Genomic DNA, 22,960 nt, shown 5'->3' with positions numbered 1-22,960 from the left:
ATACGCGTATTATTAATCGCAATGAGTCGTATCGTCACCCTCGAATCAGACTTTAATTACATACAAGAGCATGGATTAGAGTCTATGTTAAAACCGCCTTGGACAAATCATTGATTTAGTTTCCTCGTGGATCGTTCGCGGAAGTACGCGTTTTATTGGGTCTATAGGGTGAGCTTACGTAGGATTACACGCGCGTTCAAAGCGCATTTGATCTCGAACGGTGAGTTTGTATGCGTTTTATTTGAATCAGGGGTGGAGTTTGTGTTCCTTGTGTGGACTTAGCTAAAGAAAAAAAAAAGAGAAAAAAACAAATAAAATACGACGAAACCGAAGAGAGACAACGTTTATACGAATTCGAATCGAAATGACCTATTCGATCGAATATAAATTCAAATAAAACTTTAATACAATATATTAACAATTCTTTTAAATTTAGGTATCTTATAAGAATTTGATATTTGTAAATTTAAGAAACAGTAAATTTTCGTAGAAGATATTGAATAGCTAAATGTAACGGTGATGAATATTGAATTTCACATTTATCCTCGTATAATCCTCTAAATCGTCGATGAACAGTAACTTAATATCATAACTGAGCTTGTTCGAATTGATGAGCTAACCGCTAACCAATAAATAGAAACTTAATATCGTTAGAACTACTCCTCAAGAAAAGACAAAAAAAGAATACTATTGAATGGGAGAATGATTTCACGCAAGCGTTATTCACATGAATGGCGAGACCGATCGTTCGCTACCATGGCAAACGGTCAGTTGCCCGTAAAATTTTAACCTCGCTAAAGAACTTATAATGGAATAATAAGTGATCGGACCGTTTGAGTACGCGCCATAAATTTCATTCAAATGCTCTGACATCTTCAAACAAGCAAATCTAACAAAACACGCGTGTTTGTGAAAATTTATACATAAAATATAAAATAAATATATTGAATAAAATACGAATTTCACAAATCTCTGCTATAATAATTAATATTTTGATTAAATTACGTAGAATCTCTATGAAAAATAATGTTAATAACGTAAAAGATAATAATTCAGAAAGATGCGAAATATATGTAATGTTATTCCTCCACTTTACACGGTGCCGGTCCCATAAGCAGTCAAGTGGTGGTGCCGGTAGCTCGTGTCTCGTGAATTTTACTATCCTTCTCGTACCCAAGTAAAAATCCCTCGGTTTGTCGTCTCTTCTACCCTTCGTTTCCCCCTTCGGACACTGGCTGGCAGCTCATTAAACACCCACAGCAACCCTCGGGCAGAGCCGAGCCCTCACCCTGATTTAACTATTGTTCGATTCGTCAATGTATTACGTACATGTTCCTTCACATAAATACACACTTACACGCGCACATATATATATATACACATATACATGGTCAATCGTCGTCGACATTAACGATGGCAGCACCTTCGACTGGCGAACGCGTTCGCCATCATCAAGGGACGGCAACTACGACCATCTGTCCGTATTTCGGTTCGCGCCAACTCCAAGAACCACTTACGTGCGCAGTGGTTCTTACTTTGATACACGAAAGAAAAGAGAGAGAGAGAGAGAAAAAGGGAGAGAGGGGGGATAGGAAAATGAGATTTAGTCAGAGAATGCAGGATACACGTGTCTGTTAAATTCGCATCTTCCCTCAGAATTGATTGGCTAACGAGCTCTCTCCTCCTTGAATCGACTCTTTTTTTGCATTTTTTATAAACTACCAGAACATTTACGGAATATCGAAATTCTTGTAAGTTCTTTGTTCGACTATGTGAAAATCTAACTCTCCAAAGTTACTGCGTATATAAGCCCAAGAAAATATTTAAAATAAAATAAAATAATAACTTGCCGAATAATATCCTGTCGTATATTAGGTTCTATTTAAACAGAACATAAAAGAGAATGCTATTTAAAAGACAGGTGCAAATAGAAACTGTACGAAGATCTTTTGTTCATGATTTATCATTACTTTAACTGGAATCGTATCGTTGTAGTATTGAGCACCACCGGAAGCAAAGAATTGACGTGTCCCGACTACGACCAGTACACCGGTTTTGATTGTGATCGTTTCAACCCCATTCTTACTCCTTCTTATTTCCCCCTTTCCCTTCCTTATTCGGCCACCTCGTGTTTTAACTGTGCACAAGCCCTACATGTACATTATTATTTCATAACAATCGCACCGTAGCTGGGATGATAACTGTTATATATATGTTCTATCACGCGATGTCTGTCACGCTTCGCAGGATAAGTCATCGCCTCGACAAAAGATCAGTATTTGATATCTATCTTTTCCACGTATACCTCTTAAAACTCGAAATTATAAAAACAATATTATTAAATTTAAAAAAGTAGGTCACTGAAAAACGATCGTGTTGACTCGAAGACTTCTCCATTTTAATTAATTTTTTTTTTATACTAAAGAAATACGATAGGGTGGACGATGGCTCGTCCGTTTGTCCAATGGTCCGTTCCTACTGTTTGATCATCTGCTAACGAGTTTAATTTCCATTTAATTCTTTACCTTCCGCAGTGAAAATAAAACGAATTAAAAATCTATGACGAATGACTTCCTATACGTCCGTTTCTATCAACTTCTCAAGGAATACTAACAAAAACCTTGAAAGTAGCATTCATGAAAGTCGTAAACATACGCGTACGTGTGTTTACATACACCATACGTATTTGTATACGAAAATGAAACTTTCAAAATAAAATTAATTTAATATGTTGTTTCTCGATTTTTCTATAAAAATTAATCGGATACTTTCCTTTTTGATTTTCACACGAACCTCGAATTTCTCACGTGCGTCTTATAGAATAAGTTGAGACTCAGCCGTTTATACGGAATTTTCACGGAAGATTTTACGAAAGGACCACCACGGATACATCGGCCCACCCCGAAATTCTCGATGAAGCGTGCGCCCATTTTTCACGCTTCTTCTCCCACTCTCTTTCTCCAAACTAAATGTTCAGAAGAAAAAAAATCTAAGCGGTCCCTTTGAAATCCACCACCTTTAGCGGCAAACATCTAAGATACCTAGATCGCGGTTAGTCGGTGTTGCAAAGACTAGGATTTTCGCGCTTTTGACCCTTCGAAGGGACCATCATCATAATCATCCACTCAAGACGATATTTTTCTTTTCTCTACTCTTTCCCTCATGAAAAATTATTCTGAGTGCGTTTCTTTGAACTTTCGATCAGCCGATCGCGAACGTGAGACTCGAAGACGAGGGTGTATTTCCTGATACTTGGTAGGAAAAAGAAAGGAAGAAAGAAAAAAGGAGGAAGGAAAAGTAACAGTTCTTTTTTTTCTTTCTTTTTTTTATTTCTTTGCTAATAATCGATTAAAAATCGTTCGAACGAACGAAACCGTCTGCCGGAAGTCTACTGATTTTCAGTAAAAACTTTACAATAATACAAAAAAAATTTGAAACCGACCGATCGATTAATACCACGAAGCTTTTTTGTTTATTTACTCGCTTCCACATTGTCGTTATAGTTAGGCAAAAAAAGTTATAAACCATGAAACAACATCCTCTCGACGAATTTGTTCACACACACAAATACCGCAAAGTATCAGCCTAAGCAGGGAGAAAATAGGAAAATCAAACGGGTCTTGGTCTATTCCTGACGTCCATAACGAATCGATTTTAATGCATTACGAGGGTGAGCAAAGCGTTCAAACCACCAGTTCCTATAATTTCAAGCTACTTAACCATTTTGAAAAGATTTATCAGCTCGAATTTTTAACCAAAAAATTATCTACGATCCTTTATAATAAGCATTGTTCTATTTTTAATTTTATATATTGTGTATTAATTAAATTGTTAAAGCATGTTAAAAGATTTCTTAATAAAATCACGCTTCCATCTTCGATAATCACTGACGCTTGCTCAATTCGAAGATAATAGGGCTTCTGAAACCTGAAGTTACACCTAACAAGATATAAGTCTAAAGACAAAGACGTTGCAACTGAGAACAAAGTCGAAAGGTGTCAAGTAAATCAGAAAAATAAATCGTTAAATCAATTCTTAAAAGTATAAACAATTAGAAATATTACTTAAGAGTTATTAGAATGTTTTCACTCGTAATTATCTTTGCGGATCCATTTAATCGGCTAACAAGCCACTCTTCGACACTTTCCAACCAATTGGACGAACAACCGACAGAGTATAGTTTTCGCATCCTCCCAAAGTATAATATTCGGCACGTGCCGGTCACGTGACTAGCTTGATGGATCTCGCATGTGCGCGTTTATGCGCATTTGGTTACGTTTAAAAGGAGCAAGGTGCTCTCCACAGAAAACAACTGTCTTTCCTTCCTTGTATTTAGAATAAAAAAACGTTCGAAAAGATAATAACAATAAAATAATAATCGGATCGTCCGCTATGAAGTCGCGTGCTAACTGGAGTAGCTTTAAAGGACACTAAAAAAAGGATATGTAAGTAAAGAAGATTATGTTTTTTTTTATGGAAAGATCTCAAGCTGTCCTAGGTAAAAATGGTTAGAGAAAAAATGAAAAATACATTTGCTCAGTGTTATTAATTGAAAATAATTTTTTAATAATTGAAGTGAATCTTATATTAGACAACGATAACGACAAAATCAAACTAAAACAGATAACGACAAAAAACAACACTAAGAAGAGAGAAAGCATGAAGAGAAGGAGAAATAAAAAAAATAAAAAGAATACAAAAATCCTACTCCTGCCTCTGCCCTATTTCTGCTCTTGCTGCATAAATTCTATGCTGTATAAATATAAAGAGTATTATATTTTTTAATTTAAAACTAAAATTCTCGAATGCAAAGTATTATAATAATGAACAAAACTCTAGCAGAGATAATAGATTTAAATTTTCTTAAAATTATCAATTATTTAAACTAAACTCTAAAAAATTGTTTTAATTTATTAAATACGATTGTATAACCTGTTTTTTATATTTGCATAATTTTCAAGGATTCTGAACTTTTCCCACAAATAGGTCCTACGTATTACTTACTTCACCAATCGATCTTACATGGGCTTGACCTTTAATCGAAAAGAAAATTCTGAACATTGTGGGCATCGTAATAGTGGTCGCGTGTTTGATCCATAGACGCACGTGATTCTCGATGTGCGATTGGAAGGGAAAACGCCTTTCGACGATCCTGCTGAGAAATTGATAGCTCGACCAAGTTCACACCACCGACACGTGCTCTACGACTAGCCTGTAAAAGTGCCCTCGTAATTGAGATATCATGATCGCTTTCACACCAACGACAGATTCTTAAGCTAATTCCGTGACGATGACACGTGCCGCCGGAATGTACACGTGATCCTTCAAACCCTCTTTTAACCGCGAGAATTATTCAGAATTATCTTTTGTGTGTCTTTTATTTGTTCCGTTTACATTGAACTTAACGATTACAAAACTTTTATCTAAACTATACTTAAGGATAATTATAAATAATTTAAAAATATAATATAAAAAAAATTCAACAAAAAAATCTTTTTTCTAAACTATTCTAAATGATAACTTGAATAATTCGAAAGCACAAGAAAAGAAATGAGTTCAATCTTAAAATGTTTCGAATACCTATATGATTATGCAAATTAATTAGATTCAAAAGAAATTTATTTTAATACGTGTTAAATAAATAGACAAACCATTTAATCGTAATAGACTATTACCCAACCATTACGAAAAGAAACGAAAAACTAATGTGACGCTCGGTGGCTAAACGATAAACATTACGTGTCGTCCCGATTTGTGATATCAACCTTAACACGTGCCGTTTTCTGACGCTTGTCATAGAACACCCACGCGTGCTGATATTTACGTGATAAATTCTCTCCTCTCTGATTCAATGCATTTTCAATAGAGGATAAACTCGTCGATAATCGGAGAATACGATACAAGTTAACACGATTAACGAAAAAACAGTTTATTTGTAATTCCCACTGAAAATCATGAATTATTGGAAAAATTTCTCACCTTCATACCAAACCGGTACATACTATATTACTTTATACTTATTAAATCAATAAAACTTTGAACTGTAAAATAACAATTTAATTTTATGTTAATAAAATGAAATACAATTTTTTAAAAATATGTAAGAGCGTGACTTCAAAGTTATAAAGAGCTCGACATTATATAGAGTTAAATATTTTCTCCAAAATAATATAAACAGTTAACTCGAAATATTGTCAGTACGATGAAGAAATAAAATTAAAATAAAGTGTTCTATAAAAAAGAAAAAGAAATAAATAAATAACGACAACTGTACGTTGAAGTAATACATAATGTGTACCGAGAGGGTTCCATCTAAACGAAACGTAAAGTACAGCCGGAGGATATTGATTCGGGTACTGCTTGTTAGTAAATGTTTGCATCACGTGAATTGCCTGTAGCGATTTGCACTAGCTTTCAATTAAAACACGCCTATCTCTAAAATAAAATTACCGAATCTTGCACTTTTTATGGTCCACTCGCGTACTTACATATATGCTTAATAAATTATGCAATAGTAAACAGTAATTAAAAGTAAAACTAATTTGTTCAATTCCTTAACCATCGTCATCAATTTCTAAACTTTTCTATAAAAATCATTTTTATCATAAAAAAAAAGATGTAAAAAATAATCCCTCCAAAATAATGGTTGTACAAAAACTCATATACAAAACAAAGACGATCCTAATCGGACCTCAAAAAGGATACTAGAATAACGTTTTTGCAATGAATGCAAATGACTTGCCATTGGTGTATAATCCTTTTCAGTATGTTCCAAGAGGAAAGTTCGATCGTTTCGAACCCTCAACAAAAAGGGTGCCTGCTCTACCCCCATGCGAATGATCATACGCACCCGCACTTAAATCTGATCCAGATAACGGATCTCCTCTTGCAGTGTACCATGTACAACGAGTCGGTATACGTACGTTCCTTTCGTGACGAGTTCTTGATCGACAACAGGACAATTCGATTGACCCGTCCAACTTCAAAGGGGAAATTCGATCAACTGCATCGATCGGTGGTCCATTCTGCAAAATTAATTCGTTTTTTATTACCAACAATTTATATTATTTCTTATGAACATAATAGAAAATAGAAAATAATTCAAAATAATTAATTAAAGTTTTTGCTCTTCTTCTTTTTCTTCTTATTTTTATTAGGACTTCGTCCTGTTATATCTTTTATTGCTATTTCCGGGAGCGCTTTATTGCTTTTACAATTATTTTATATTTATAAGTTTTTGCAATTGAAATAAATTAATTTCATTTTTAATTTTGTTTTCTTTTTAAAAAAATATTATAAATATTTTTTCTTATGGATATATAATAGAAATACAAATAATAACAATTAATCTATAAACTCTTGTGCAAATTTTAAACGCATATTAATTATTACATTATTATTCCTACTCGCCGTTATTTTTAAAAATCTTCATACACTGTAAAAAGAGACATAGAACGCACAGTATCCTTTCGCTAGTATAGCAACAATATCTGTTCTTCTTTTTGATGGTGATCTAACCGAGGGCTAACAGAAGATAGAGAATATGACGAACAGGAAAAAAAGGGGAGAACAAGAAGAAACAAAGACGACACATTAGAATCTATTGTAAATCTCATCGAGGTCGGATAATCAGATACCTTTCGAGGCCGCCAGGTGAGCCAGTTCGAGCGTGTAACGCCTTTTGACGTTAACGCCAGTACTCTTATACGAGCGCGCACCATAAACGCACTCGACAACAATGCTTAGATCTTTATCTTCCGCCTTGCTTCCCTGTTATCCAGAGACCATTACCATTATGTTTGCACTCAGATGTATCGGCTAGACACTATCCCTTATCGCGAAAAATATCAAGAAACTTTCGCAAGATTTATCAAATTTATTACTAATATAAAATATATAAGAAATCATTTCTTTTTTTAACTTATTAATCATCGCCATGAATTATTAAACGTTTCTATTAAAATGAAAAAAGACAATTTTTTTAAATTAATCCCACGATTATACATATATTTCATATAACGTAGCTAAAAACAAAAATATTGTTTTTGTTTTGTTATGAACCTAACAAAGAACGATGAGTCAGTAATAGTAAAATAAAAATCGCCTTTGCGGGTAATCGCAAGGAGTAGTGGTACGATCGGTCGAACCAATTCAATGCTCCCAAATCTTATTTCAGCATGCAGCCAAATTGCAACGAGGGAGACCTCTTTGTTCGTCGGTTCTGAAACTTCTACGTTCTCTTAGCATCCCAAGGGAATTTAAGGGCATTACGTAGCCCTCTCAGGGACGATCGTTATCTCTTTAGCAACCTGGGATCTAAGAATCTATCTTCATGTATTTTATCATTTTCCTTCCTTTAGAAAATAGATGAAGAAAATGTTCGATAATTCGATGATTTCATCCCCTTGTCTTTGATACTTTCTGATATTTTCTCTTACTTTCTATAAAATGCAACAATGTAATAGATGTTGGAAAACATAATTGATTATGATTTTTTAAGTTCGAATAAAGAGAAGAAATCATGCACATAATCAAAGAAGCCTGTTGGGCCCACTACAATTATCGCAGATGTCTATCGAACGATGTTTTAGCCTAACCACTCAAATATCAAGCCAACCGACTATGTCCGCTCCTTGAGCACAAGTAAAACAGTTACCATACGCGGTAAAATAATATGAAGGAAGTAAAAAGAGAGTATACACACGCGCCATTGATTCCCTATGGATGGTCCACTTCACGATAGCTGAAAGAAAACTGGTCTTCTCGATGAATACATTTGTCTAATAAAAGATAAAAATGAATTGTTTAGTATTGAATGAAAATTTCAAATCATTTGTTAAATTTAAGTAACCATTAGTAATATCGGTTAAATATCTCGATATTTTCTGAAAACAATGACACTTTTTCAATTCGAATCGATGAACGTAAGTCTTGCTCGAAATCCCAAGAGAAAAAGAGAGATATATATGTATCCCAGCTGGTTGTTGAGTCCTGATAAAAATCGTAACGTTTTGACCGAAAACAAGATGAAAAGAAAGAAAGAGAGAAAGCACATCGAAATCTATCCCCTTCGTTTCACCAGCAGCAATGACAGTAACGGGCAGCACCCTTCGCAATGACGATCGAGCCGCGTGGATGCTTTTTTTCTATTTCTACCCCAACATAAGTAACTAGGGTACCTGTAGCCCTAGCTCACGTTGTCCCCTTCATCTATCTTCCTCCCTGCTCCTCCCTTTCACGAAAACGTCCTCTCGGATGAACGCGTACGAAGAATAAAAATCGCTCACACGTAAGAATCGCGAGTATGTCAATCCTGTTCTATCCTAAGAATATGAACTACCATGTACGTCGAACCATGCTAATTACATTTTAATTCTTTTCGGTGACAAATAAAAAAGGGCTAATAGTGACGTACAAGATTTTATTCAATGAATCACGGTCTCGTAAGATGAATATTTAAGAATTAGAAACGATTTAAAAAAACAAAAAAAGGAACAAACTATAAAGAAAAAAAAAATTCACTCGTGAGCATAGTTGTTCCTGTTTTACGCGTGAAAAGATTTGGGGAAAAAAGATAGGTCGACAGTGTGAAAATCCTCGTCCCGTTTATTGACAAAACATCTCTCGCAAATCCGGTCTTGTTCACAAGAGGCGCGAAAAAAATCCTAAAACTTTTGAGAACGATCTTTACGGCAGCTGCATCTAACAGACCGTAAATAATAGGTTAGCTCAGAGTCAGATTTCTGGAAGACTGCTCTAAGTTATGCAAACCAAATGGAATATCGATCAGGTGTTTTTTAAATCGAATCTTTTCACGATACGATGTTTACGTTAATAAACTTGGCACTATTACCGTCATGAAGTTAATGAATTTAATTTTAAAAATAACAAATAAAGTTTATAAACAAGTTTCGTAAAATTGACGTTCACGATATGACGTGTAAAAAAATGGATTGACACCTCGTTTCGTCAAAGCGGATTAAACTTCGCCTTCTTCTTTTTTCTTACACTTTTAACCGAGTCGATATCGGATCGACGTATGGGATCAAATTTTTTGATCGATGAACTTTCAAAGAATCAAAGAATATTTCCTCTCTTCTCATTGATCACAAACGGGCGCAAAAAAAAAGAAAAATAACCGTAACCCTTACTCTCCGAGGATTCCTCGAAACCTTGTAGAAATTAGTTAGTTTTCATCGTTTATATTTTTTTCTCCACCCTTTCTCGTATTTTTCCTAGTCATTGTTTACAAAAGCAGACCCTCGCGACGTTCAAGGGGGCGTGGCGATTTAAAGAAAGGGTTCCCGAATGGCTTTCGAAAACGAAATGACCGCAAAGCCGTCACGCTTGTCTCTGTATCTATAAAATAGTTCTTCTGTCTCCCTTTCTCTCTTTTTTCTTCACCAATTGCATCTTTAAGTCAACAATAGCTTAAACTTCCTACATTGATAATATAAATAACAAATTTAGGCTGAATAATCAATAATTAAAAATTCTAATCGTCAGACTATTCATTTTAAAATCTCTTACAAAGCTGACTTTTTATAAAAAAAAGTATTTCCGATAGTTCGAAGACGCGAAATAAAATCGGTCGGAAGTATCAGGAAGCACTCAATGCCTACTCGGCACTTGGAAACATCAGAGACCCCTCCAACGTACATTGCAAAGGTGCCCCCAGCTTTTTTCCACTATGAATGATGATGTATGGATGTTGGCTGGGCGCTAGGGGCTGAGTAAAGGGTTCCATTGTTGTGAACACCCCCCTGGAGAATGAACCCTCTCGCCCCGCGGGGCGAAACCTTCGTGAAATATTACTGCCAAGCAACAAACTGCGTTCTGCAGCCTGTATATATTGTTAATTTTATGCCCGATTTTTTGTCCACTCCATCTTACCCCCTCCATTTCTCTACACACGTCGAAAGTGGTACATCCGAGCCGTTGCTACCTTCCTATACCCTTTTTATTAACAACAAACATTGCAACTGTTTTATCTTGAACAATAAGTTCATTCTTCTTCTCGTCTGCCGTTAACCTGTAAAAATTACAAAGTTTTCATTTTGTATTGCTTGTGTTGTCATTAAAAAAATGTAGATACCTTTTACAAACAATGCGTAGAAAGACTTTTTAAAACATAATCTATTAATCGTAATAATATTACTCTAGTAAATGTAAGATGTATATTAATTACTAAGATTGCAGTAGAAAGGATTACTCGCGCTAGTGCGTTAAAGCCGTAACCAGATCCACATTAGGGCAAGGAATATTCATATCCATAAAAGAGAGAGAGAGAGAGAGAGAAAGAGAGAAAGTCTGTGTAGCGACCCTTAGATGTTAGAGAACAATAAAGGACCGCAATTAACCAGGGGCCCTGTAATCGGAGTCCCGATATTCGATCCAGAATATAATATGCAAATTCAATCGGACACGGTTTTAGAAATTCGCTATGGCCCTTCTTCTCTATCAACAATGCGTGACTCGTGCCAACAATAGGAAATAATAAACCGTGATAAATAGCCAAGCAAATACGCAGGACAATCCAAAAAAGTTCGTCGCTATCATTTCTCTCTCTCTCTTTTTCTCTTTCTTTCCTTCTCTACACTTCATCTCTTGGCATGTCCAGGTGCACGACTCGAATACCCAAATAAATACGAAGTGCAAATAACATGAACCCTAGTTCAGTCGATAGGTTCTTTCGACGAACAAATATCAGCATTAATTTTAACGTTTGCCTATGCATATTAACGAGTGAATTCTTTGAAAGCAAGTCAACATTATCTTCTAATTCTAAAAATTACATACATACTATGATAAAAAGAACTACGATTCATAGTCACGAACAAACGCACTTGCATATATATATATATATATATATATACGCGTCATACTTCGAGGAAGTTGATTTTGAAGAGGCAACCCTGATCAGAATGTGGTCCGCGGAGACAGATTGAGGGGCGTGCTGAAATAAATCAGCCTTTTGTTTTACAGCCCTAAAACGGCCGTTGGAGATTTGGAGCGCGAAGTGACGTCCATTCATAAGAACACCCCAGCTGCAAGAACGAAAAGGCTTCGTAGCTACTTCAAAAAACTCTAGAATAGTACTTCTCTCGAACGTACAACACGATTAGAAAGTTTAATCACCTTGGGGCATTTTAATTATTTCTACTTAACAAAAGTAAAAAAAGAAAAAAAATGTTTTTATATACATATCTACATATGTAAGATTTTGAAACTGATTAAAAAGACAAAAATAATCGTAAATAAGAAAGATTTTCAACAAATTCAATAATTATATTAATAAAGTTAACAATACTAACAAGCACAAAAATAAAAATGTTAATCACCACACCAGGTATTAACGAAAAATTAAACAAAACTTTATTTACAATTTAAAGAACAGAACATTAATGAATATAATAATGTGAACTCCCTATTTCATATTCAAGCAATCTCCTTTAAACTCCCCGCCCGTGAATCGCATTTTTTCTCTACGACATCTCGTCTACTATCATTTTTTTCTGCTAATATTATTGTCGGTCAATTGTTTCTTAACATTATTCCTAACGCATATATCGCATGCAATAATATCAACACAAATAAAAATAAAAATTTTACAATAATTGCGAAAACCATTTCTAATGACAAATATTCAAATACATACATATATCTATATACATACTTAATTCATTTTTATCCTGATAACAATGACATCATGTTCTATCCTTTTCTAGATACTCAATCACGTTGACAGTTCGTTGATGAAGTAAAGGGGTTAAGCGTTATGCGTCCTACTGGAAGTGATTCGAATTAATGTCCACGAAATCGTAGGCTTCAATCACGATCCCTAAGGAGCTGTCCGATGAAAGGGAAGAATTTAGCTCGTCGTAGAATGTCCTTCAGGATTTGACGATCATCCTCTCAATTTTTTTTCCAAGAGAAAGTCTCGTTAGGATACGATGACTAATCTAGTAAATGACTTTATTTCCAATAGATCCCTTATAAAATATTTTCCTCACTATTTTGGGGGATCGTAATCCTCTTTCATCCTCTTGAATCTCATTTCTTATCAAATCGATAGAACCTGAAATCAGTTCAATAATAATTATTTTAGTATTAAACCAATATACAAATGATCATTTTACTATTATAAGATCAATATAATTTTACATATTTATATACAAAACTTCGGATAAAAACGAGCCAAAGGGTGCATTACTATGGCAAAGTATAGTATAAAAATGTTGATAAAAAACAGTCAGTAGTATAAAAAACACGAAGACGATAAATAATCTAACGAATAATTTTATTTCGAACAGATCTATTTGAAAAAATTTTTCAATCTATTTGTAGAGTTGTAATCCTCTTTCATCCATTTAAATCTTAATCAATAGAATCTTAAATAAGTCAAATAATTATTTTATTACCATATAAAAATAGAATTGATTTTGTCATGAGGATCAATTTTCATATTTATGAGATAGTCGGTGGTACGTAAAAGCACGTGGAAAATTTGAGTAAAAGGATGCGTGAAAGAGTGCGCAAAGTGTGTTGAAAACACACACATTGAAGAAGGATAGCCGATAATATATAATTATTGCGCGGGCGCAGGTCAATAGTCGAGTATGTTGCTTGGCGACGCTCTCACTTGGTTGTCTCTCGAACTGTGCAACACAGTCGGCGCATCAACTTGTCTTCCTCCTTCGACCATTCTCGCGCTCGGTACGCGCGCGAAAAAAGCAAAGCCAAAAATATATTTAACAAAAAAAGAGACTAAGTTTTACACCGGTCTTTCAAAGTCCCACAAAAATCTTTCTTTCCTTTTATAAGATCATCTCGAAAGGTGTGTGCGCTGATCTCGAGATCAATCAGCTTTCATCTCACCCGAGTGATCACGATAAAGATCAACCTCTTCACCCCTGGTTTTCTTCTTCTCTTCGCGAGTATCTCGAGCACGTGTTAATGGACATTCTACCTGAGTATTCAGTAAGTACCCAACAAACTCTTCTTTGCCTCGTAGTTTATTTTACTTTCCAAAGAGGAGACTCGATTTCCATCTCGAGCACGTATTCTTGTTTACTACGTCGCGTTCCAATAATTATTTCACATGTATCTAATCGCGTTGCTATTAATTCCTCTTCGACTCGTACGGTGCGATACGTTCCATCCGAGAATCACTAAATTCGATTGACGTTTCTTGAACTTGATACTAAAGCCAAAGGTGATCTCATTTTTGACTCTCATCAGATTTTTTCATTTTACTTATTTTATATTATCTAGACAAATGTTTTTTTATTATATAAAGCACAAATTTTCCACTGAATTAGAGTTTTCAAGAATAACGGTAATATGAGACTGACTAAATCGGAATCTTCAATTTCTGATCAAACTATTATCGAGGACAATGAGGAAACATTGGAAATGAAGAAATTAGGAACCAAATCGAAACGTTCGTCCTATGAAAAATTCGAAGACGCATGCGGCTTTAAATTCGTCGAATTATGCAGTTTTCAAAATTTCGTAAAACTTCTCTATCGGCCGACGGATCCAGCGAGTTTGGGTGTAACTAGAGCACTTTTCGGTAAGTGATGTTATACCTGTGCGAAAAGAAAAACAATGAAAAAAATTTTGTTCACAATATCAAATCATCGCGAATAGGTTTGTGTATGATAGTGGACGTTGTCGAAGAAAGAGGATTGGCAGATATCGATATAAAATGGGGAGATTCATGGGATTGTCATTTCCCATTGATTCACGGAATGACGCCTCTTACGTTACCTTGGATGATAGTAATTTATGGTGTAATGTGGTTAGGTGCTTTTGGGATCATGCTTGGTCTTCAATTCAAACTATCTTGTGCTTGTTTTACCATTCCTTACTGGTACATATTTCTATTAGATAAAAGTTATTGGAATAATCACACGTATCTTTATGGTATCGTAGCGACTCTTTTATGGTCTACCGAAGCAAACAAGTACTTGTAAGTACAACGCGTGATTAATTATTATTATCTCGTTCGATGATTAAAAAATGACACTTCTATTATCGCACAGTGCGTTCGATGCCATTCATGATAAAAAAGTAAACAAAACTGTGCCACTGTGGAATTATTTTATACTAAGATTTCAATTTTTCACTTTATACTTCTTGGCTGGTTTGAAGAAATCCAGTAAAGAATGGCTCGATGGATATTCCATGACGAATCTTTCAAGACACTGGGTTTTCGATCCATTCAAGTAAATCTCATCATTGAACCAAAAATCCTTATGATTTTATACACAGAAATGACACTTCATTTTTACAGAATTGTCCTGACGACTGAAGAAACAGATTTCTTTATAGTTCATTGGTTTGCTTTCATATTTGACTTAACTGTTGGATTTTGGATGTTATTCGATAAAACTAGACTACCAGCAATGATATTCTGTACGGCCTTCCACTTAATGAACTCGAGATTATTTAGTATAGGTAATGAATGATTAATTACTTTGTTTATTCTTTCGCTATATTTATCTTCCTGTTCTTTTATCTTTTTACCTTTTTTTTTCAGGTATGTTTCCATACGTATGTCTGGTAACAATGCCTCTTTTTTGTAACTTCGATTGGCCACGAACTTTTTACTCTTGGATCATGTTTAAACGAAACATCACAATTTCCAAATCTATGAATATGATGAAAAATTGTTTCCAAAATCCAGTTAAAAAACTGATGAGTAAAGAAACGAATGGGATTACGGATCTAAACGAATACGATTTGCAAAAATCTACCATGGACGAAACCAAACATTGCGAGTCGTCTGAAAAGATAAAAACTATCGATAATTCAAAAATGAACAATATTAAGGAAGAAAAAGTAACGAAAAAACAACGATTCATCGTATCCATGCTATTACTCCATGTTGGCTTACAATTCTTTTTACCTTACTCGCATTTCATTACTAAAGTAAATTAAAACTATAATTTAAAATAAAATAAAAACTATGAAAAGTAAAAAAATTCCTTCCAAAGTGAAAATAATTAAATAAATCATTATTCCAGGGTTACAACAATTGGGTCCCAGGTTTGTACGGTTATTCCTGGGATATGATGATTCATACTTGGGATACAATATTAGTTGTAATCCGTGTTCATGATAACGAGAATAACGAAGATCGTTTTCTCGATCCTGATACGTGGGTGCAAAGTGATCGATGGGTAAAACATGGTGACATGGCCAGACAATATGCTTTTTGCATAAAGGTTCTAATGTTATTTAAATAATCTAGTCATATTATTTCTTATCTCAGTAAATCAGTTTCTACAATAATATAAATTTGTCACATATTTGTTGTAACTTGTATTAACTTATTATGTGTACAACTTTGCTTCGCCGTTTTTAACGCCGTTTTAAACGTTTAAGACGTTGTAACTTCATTTTTGCAGAATAATATATTGCGAAAAAAAGAAGAAGCTCTGAATAGCAATCCTATACATAAAGAAAGAGAAAAGTGGAGTCAATTTTCATCGAATTTAAGCATCTACATCGATGCATGGTGTTCCTTGAACGGAAGATTTCAGCAAAGAATATTTGATCCAAACGTTGACATGTTGACAGTAAATTGGCATCCTTTTAAACATGTTTCTTTTGTTATGCCTCTTCTAACGCAATACAATTCTTATCGGTAATTTAAACATTTAATATAAATTATTCTTTATATTAATATTTTATTATTACTATAATAATTTACTTTGCTTAATACTTTGCAGATATAAAATGAACGACATTCAAAAAGACGTATACAGTTGGTCGAACTATACCGACGTTCTATTTGTAGCAGATTTCCCGAGTAAGTCCTTGGAAAATTACATTGGCAGTGATTTCACGAACGTGTCGTTGATGATACTTGAAGGTAAAGTTGCGTATAAAGAAGAAGATCAAATGGAGAGTGTAATTTTACACAAAGGATCATCGATCGATGTAAAAACTGAAAAATTTCATAAAATTCAAACGATTAGTCCTTATCCAGCCTGTTACATGTATACGTATACTAATCAAACAAAACAAATATTAGATCTAGAAAGGTTTGTTACCAATATGCTACTGATATTTTATGTTAAAAAAGATTAAATTACAAGAATGATTTTCATTATTTCAGGAAAATTCAAGACACTAATACTAAGAAACCATTCTTCCTCTTACAGGAAGTAAATTATAAAATAGATTCCTGGGCAAGGGCATTGAGTCATCTAGCAAATGCCTTTTTCAATCTTGTTTACGACGTTCCTATGATACGAAGAATACGCATTAAGCGAGAAGCCTAAAAATACAAACTTAAAGAAACGTAATCTCAGATTAAATCAATTTATATATCTAATGTTAAATCATAAAAATATTTACTTTAGGTAAATAACTCACTATTATCGTTCTAAAATTTTAGAGACCTATTTTTATACATTTACAGTTACATATTTATACTATTTTATATTAATTAATTAATACAGATTTAATAATTTATCATTTTGAAAGCACTCTATTTTTTAATTATTGTTAAAAGTATTTTAATAAGAAAAACACTACATAATAATGCTATTACTCAGACCGTGATATGATTCTTTTTATTATTCATTACCAATAGACGAAATTAGCGGGAACTATATTACCGATAATCTTACATTGTCGGTATATTATCTTTCATTATTGTTTTTTGTTATAGAGATGCAATATATAATATTTCATAAGGTAATAGAAAAAAAAATTATTTAACAGGTTAATATTACTACAGAAATGAAAGATAATGTATTGATTTCTATTTATATATGTATACACAAATATAATATATCTATTAGATAATTTTTATTTATTAAGATTTATTATAATATTATATATGAAAAATGTGAATATTTATTATGACTATTGTAAATGATATTGAAACTGAAAATATATTATACTATAAATCATTATAGTTCATAATTATACTTTCTTATTCATATCGCATATCTATAAATTACTTTTAAATGTTCACTTAGGCTGTGAAGCACTTCCTATTGGCTTAAATTTACTTGGCTTATTCCAATTCTTTATCTGAGTCCACTTATCTTATATACTATAAAATGTTATCAGATCGTTGCCAATAGACTATAAACTGAAGGTTCATTGTGCATTCCCAACAACACTCTTAGTCTTGTTGTTCCTCTTTCGACGCATAAGTGTTTGACTAAGCTTAGATTGAAAAACACGTTTCTGTAAGTAATATAATAAAAATAATATACCACACTAAAAGCTATAAGCGTTTTGTAACACAAAAAAAATATAAAATCGGAAATAAAAAATTCGTTAAAAATAGTGTAATCTAAATACATAGATCGTTTCAAAACACAGCAAAAACACATCGTCTTCTCTGTGTTCTTTTTCTAATTTCTATTTCCGTTCATTCCAATTTCATTTAATCTAGACCGACGCGTTAACGACTGATCGAAGTATCTTACAATTAAACGAATTTGCATGATAAATTAAAACTCATTGAATAATAAAAGAATAAAAAAAGTTGTAATTATCAATAAAATTTTTAATTAAACATATGCATCAAATCAGAAATTTTATGAAAATCTCGACTTAAAAATTGTGAACCGATAAGATCTGAATCGTGTAAATCTCATGTTTTAGCATAACATAAATGTATTTACAATAAAATATCAATTATTTTCGAATATTTGTATCAATAAGAAAAAATTATTTTCTGCGAAAAAATACGTACTACACAATTATGCATTTGAACGTGCTGAAAACATAATTATATTATCATAATTTTTATCATTGACGTACGGAAATTCTTCGCACCAGCATAATATAAAAAAAAATTATGACAATACTTTATTAATTCCAATTTAATTATCCTATAAATTTCTATATCAATTCCACGTATTTATCAATAATTCGAAAGAATTTAAAATTCCTACTTAACCTTGTGCAGAGATACTAACTTCAATAATATACGTTTCCGGTGATTATACAGAACGAACTCTATTATTACAGAAGCGTTTAATAAACCGGTTATTCTACTCAGTATGTTTCAAGCGTCAACACCGAGTGACAATCTATAAACAGTAAAAAGTGTTCTTTATTTCTAAGACTTATAAAAATTATACTAATCATATATAAGCATCAAATAATACAAAAAAAAAGGCCATTTTCTCCTAAAATCAATTGAGGTAATTGTAAAATAATACTTCTTTGATAAAATAACGTATAAAAAATGTACTACTTTTTTTCTTAACCTTTTGACTACGATAACTTGTTTTCATTTGGTTTTTTTTTTACGTCAAAACAAGAATGCAATTAATACATCAAATATTCATAGAAGATAGTATGCTATCGTAAAATATTATTGCAAGTTTGCGATAATTTTTACACTTAAAATGAGTGACAATTATAAAATTTTTAAATTTTTGTAACTTACAATCAGTGTGACTTACTTAACCAACTTGTAAACTTACTTACTTACTTACTTGTAAACTTACAAACAAATGTGACTTACTTAACCAAATGACCATTGTTAAATTCATACGCCCGAAGGAATTTAGTTAACAATGAACATTACTACAAACGCAAAAATTATAAGCGTACATTAAAAACTATAATATTGCATTATTTGCAGATAAAACATGGGACAATTAGATTCAAACCAAGTTAATCGAAAGGAACAGCTTTTGACTGCACTCAACAAACTCGGTGAAGGTTCCACTTTCCTTTACATGATTTTCATTTTAACAACGATACCAACCTTTTTTAATGGAATGCATTCTATGGCTTATATTTTCATAGCCGAGGTAAATGTTTCCCATAGAGATGATATCTGTAAAATATAATTAAATATTAATCAAAATTATTTTCGTCGCAGATTCCTGTTCATTGGTGTTCCATACCAATTCTTACTTCAGCTAATTGGACTAATGATCAAATAAGAAATATTTCATCCGCCAGTCCTTGCACCCAATACGATTACGATTACAATCATTTTGCAAAAATAGGTTTTACAGAAGCTCTTAAATATAAAAACGAAAATCCAACAGTAAAAATTACTGAATGCAAGGTTAGAAGTTTTGAACAGAACATAGAAGGTACTTCTCTCGTCGAAGATGTAAGTTCAAACATTCTTTAAATCGTTAACAAAGTATGGACAATAATAATAATAATAATAATAATAATAATAATAATAATAATTCAAGTTTTGCTCGCTATAACCTTATAATTTATTGAAAGTAATAAAATGAAGGAAAAAAAAAACACAAATACGTTTTATAAATCAAGATATGATCCCAGTGGGACCTCGTGTGCGACAGACTAGCTGATAGATCCACCATCCAGGTGATGTTCTCGCTTGGAAAACTCTTAGGAAGTGCATCGTCCGGTATTATTTCCGACAAGTTTGGTCGCAAATTTGTCTACAACATTGGCATTATTATGCTGATATTATCTGGTCCAATTAGTGCGATTGTACCTTGGTTCTGGTGCTTCCTGATCCTTAGATTAATAAATGGAATAAGCCATGCTGCTATATTGTATCCTTCGTTTACTCTCCGTAAGTTATTTTATCTTTATTTTTCAAGGACGATAACCGAACACAGAAATAATTATTTTCGATCAGATTCATTTTTATTAAAAAAAAAAATTAATCTGTAAACTTTTCAATCCACCTTCGTATATATTTCTGATTAAAATTAATTATTAATATACTAAAATGATTAATTACATCGAAAAAAGTTTTTAACGTTATCTGTGTCAACACCACGTCCAACTGTTGTGAATTAATTAACAACTGATTGGAACTAATCTTTATTATTGACATTTGAAATGCCTTGACTCTCGGTAATGTAAATATCCATCAAGTTAATTTTAAATTGGAAATATGTTTAAATATTATCGTAATTCTTGAAACAGTATAATGCATATCACTCTCTTTCTATCTTTATACTATATACTTTCAATAATTTCGTTATATAGTAACCGAAACAGCAGGAGAAAAACACAGACAATGGATGGGTGTAGCCTACAACGCTGGATATCCTATAGGAACAACAATTATGGCTTGCATAGCATACGTGCTATACGATTGGCGACACAAACAATTGGCATCAACATTGCCAGCTTTAATTTTGCTTCTTTTTATGTGGTAATGACAAAATGACTTTTATTACTTGAAAAATGAATCTAAAATATTTTAATGTTTCTTGTAAGTTTCGATCGTCAGGCTAATGCCGGAATCACCGCGATGGCTTTTATCACAAAATCGACTTAAGGAAGCCCAGAAGGTGATCGAGAAATATTACCAATCTGTTAATGAAACAGCTGAGATAACCGAAATCAACTCTTTATCGATTTTGCATAAACCCATATTGCAATCTCGACTGGAAGAAACGGAAAATCCAAAATCTAATTCCTCTGGTCAAGGTCATAAATTAAAGGAAAATTTAAAAGGGCTGGTTATTGTTCTTTGTAACTATGAATTATTAAAAAGAGTCATGATCACCAATTTTGCATGGTTTACAGCCTCCCTCACGTATTATGCCTTAGGTAATACAAATTATTGATAATAGATAAAATCGTTAGAGTATAACATTATTCCAAGATTGTTTGTTTTATCGTATACATCTTCATTCCAGCGTTAAACGTGGACAACTTCTCAGCTAATCGTTATCTTTACATTCTTGTGATGGGTATCACTGAAGTACCAGCTTATTTGATACCAACGCCCATTTTGATGTTCGCGGGACGAAAACAAGCTTGTGCTGTTATGTACTCATTAACGGCATTGCTTTTACTTAGTATTCTTGCAATATCAGCTAAGGAAACTCTGACTATAATAATCGTTGCTCTAACAGCAAGATTTATATTATCTGCCGCCTATAGTATCGTGATATTATATACTTCGGAATTATTTCCTACGGTAAACAAAAAATTATGTTCTATTAATGAATCTTCTAATATAAAGTAAAGAACCAGTTCTATTAATAATAATTTTTACCCATAGATTACAAGAAATTCAGCAGTAGGCAGTAGTTCAGCAATGTCCCACATTGGTAGCGTAGCATCTCCCTACGTTGCTGATTTATTAGGCGCCATTGCTTGGTGGACTCCAAGTACTTTATGCGGTTTCTGCGCTCTTTTATCTAGTTTACTTTCCATGATGCTACCGGAAACGCGTGGAAGACCATTGGCCGACACGGTAGACGAAGAAATCACGAAAGAACGTGGTGTCGTTGGATTAAAAAATTGTTTCATATGTAAAAGCTAATGAAACGATAGCTTAACTTAATAATCTCTTTTAGTTAAAATAATTATTACCTGATACTACTATTATTAGAATAATTTGAAAGTCTTGATAAATCTTATTTAATAAAATAAAAAAAAAGACATTTTTATTTATAATAAATTATAATTGATAAGGGATTATTCATTACAAATTCAGTTACCCAAAAGTATAGTAATTATTAGCATAATCATTGAGTAATGCTCTGGTTGAACTCATAAAAACATTAATGCTGTGAATTGTCTATTACTCATATTTTTTAATGCAAGTAAAAAATAAACAATACTGATATCATGCTAAGAATTTTATAGACATTGATCAAACAAATTTTATTAATGCAAGCGTGAGACCAACCGTATACGTATAATATATAACAGTTTTTCTCAACTAAAATTTTTTTATTACAGACCAAATGAAATATTGAATAAGAAATTGGAAAAAAGAGAGTGGATGTTTTTAATAATAAAATATAATTATTGTGGTGCTTAACAAATTTAGTATATATATTTTTTTGAATGATAAAGAAATGTAGAATAATCAATAAAACTAAAAGTAGACTCGCTAGCAAAATATTAAAATAATAAAAACGAAACTCATAGAACTGAATTAAAGAGAAAATAAATAAATAATATGTAATAAATATAAAACAAATATATAAGCTTTTTTTGCGGGCCATTAAAA

General features: G+C 32.8%; 2 protein-coding genes across 4 annotated transcripts; both read left to right on the top strand.

Moving 5' to 3' along the window:
- Positions 1–13,613: 13,613 nt before the first annotated feature.
- LOC122516511 (vitamin K-dependent gamma-carboxylase) lies at positions 13,614–17,569 on the top strand. Of its 2 annotated transcripts, none has more exons than XM_043634373.1 (10): positions 13,614–13,980; positions 14,322–14,575; positions 14,653–14,974; positions 15,048–15,230; positions 15,299–15,462; positions 15,545–15,936; positions 16,032–16,232; positions 16,416–16,654; positions 16,740–17,054; positions 17,129–17,569. In XM_043634373.1, exons 2-10 carry the CDS (start codon positions 14,344–14,346, stop codon positions 17,292–17,294), a joined length of 2,214 nt encoding a protein of 737 aa, XP_043490308.1. In that variant the 5' UTR covers positions 13,614–13,980; positions 14,322–14,343; the 3' UTR covers positions 17,295–17,569. The 2 variants fall into 2 exon arrangements, with proteins under 2 accessions (XP_043490308.1, XP_043490309.1); XM_043634374.1 differs by having other exon boundaries at positions 17,175–17,264.
- A 517-nt stretch (positions 17,570–18,086) lies between these two features.
- Positions 18,087–22,582, top strand: LOC122516510 (organic cation transporter protein-like). 2 transcript variants are annotated; one of them, XM_043634372.1, is made up of 8 exons: positions 18,087–18,215; positions 19,628–19,799; positions 19,871–20,110; positions 20,293–20,551; positions 20,974–21,142; positions 21,221–21,543; positions 21,633–21,916; positions 22,001–22,582. In XM_043634372.1, the coding sequence occupies exons 2-8, from the start codon at positions 19,635–19,637 to the stop codon at positions 22,262–22,264; spliced, it is 1,704 nt and encodes a 567-aa protein (XP_043490307.1). In that variant the 5' UTR covers positions 18,087–18,215; positions 19,628–19,634; the 3' UTR covers positions 22,265–22,582. The 2 variants fall into 2 exon arrangements, with proteins under 2 accessions (XP_043490307.1, XP_043490306.1); XM_043634371.1 differs by lacking the exon at positions 18,087–18,215 and adding an exon at positions 19,003–19,181.
- Positions 22,583–22,960: the final 378 nt, after the last annotated feature.

This window comes from Polistes fuscatus, unplaced genomic scaffold, assembly GCF_010416935.1.
Source record: "Polistes fuscatus isolate 324 unplaced genomic scaffold, CU_Pfus_HIC Scaffold2, whole genome shotgun sequence".
NCBI lineage: Eukaryota > Metazoa > Arthropoda > Insecta > Hymenoptera > Vespidae > Polistes > Polistes fuscatus.
Note: the sequence above shows the minus strand (reverse complement) of the source record. Positions and strands in the feature narration are given on the sequence as shown.

Coding starts and splice junctions, on each gene's coding strand:
- LOC122516511 (XM_043634373.1), top strand. CDS start 14,344: ATGAGACTGACTAAATCGGAATCTTCAATTTCTGATCAAACTATTATC. Junction 14,576..14,652: donor TGTAACTAGAGCACTTTTCG/GTAAGTGATGTT, acceptor CATCGCGAATAG/GTTTGTGTATGATAGTGGAC. Junction 17,055..17,128: donor CAAATATTAGATCTAGAAAG/GTTTGTTACCAA, acceptor TCATTATTTCAG/GAAAATTCAAGACACTAATA.
- LOC122516510 (XM_043634372.1), top strand. CDS start 19,635: ATGGGACAATTAGATTCAAACCAAGTTAATCGAAAGGAACAGCTTTTG. Junction 19,800..19,870: donor CTTATATTTTCATAGCCGAG/GTAAATGTTTCC, acceptor TTTTCGTCGCAG/ATTCCTGTTCATTGGTGTTC. Junction 21,917..22,000: donor CTTCGGAATTATTTCCTACG/GTAAACAAAAAA, acceptor TTTTACCCATAG/ATTACAAGAAATTCAGCAGT.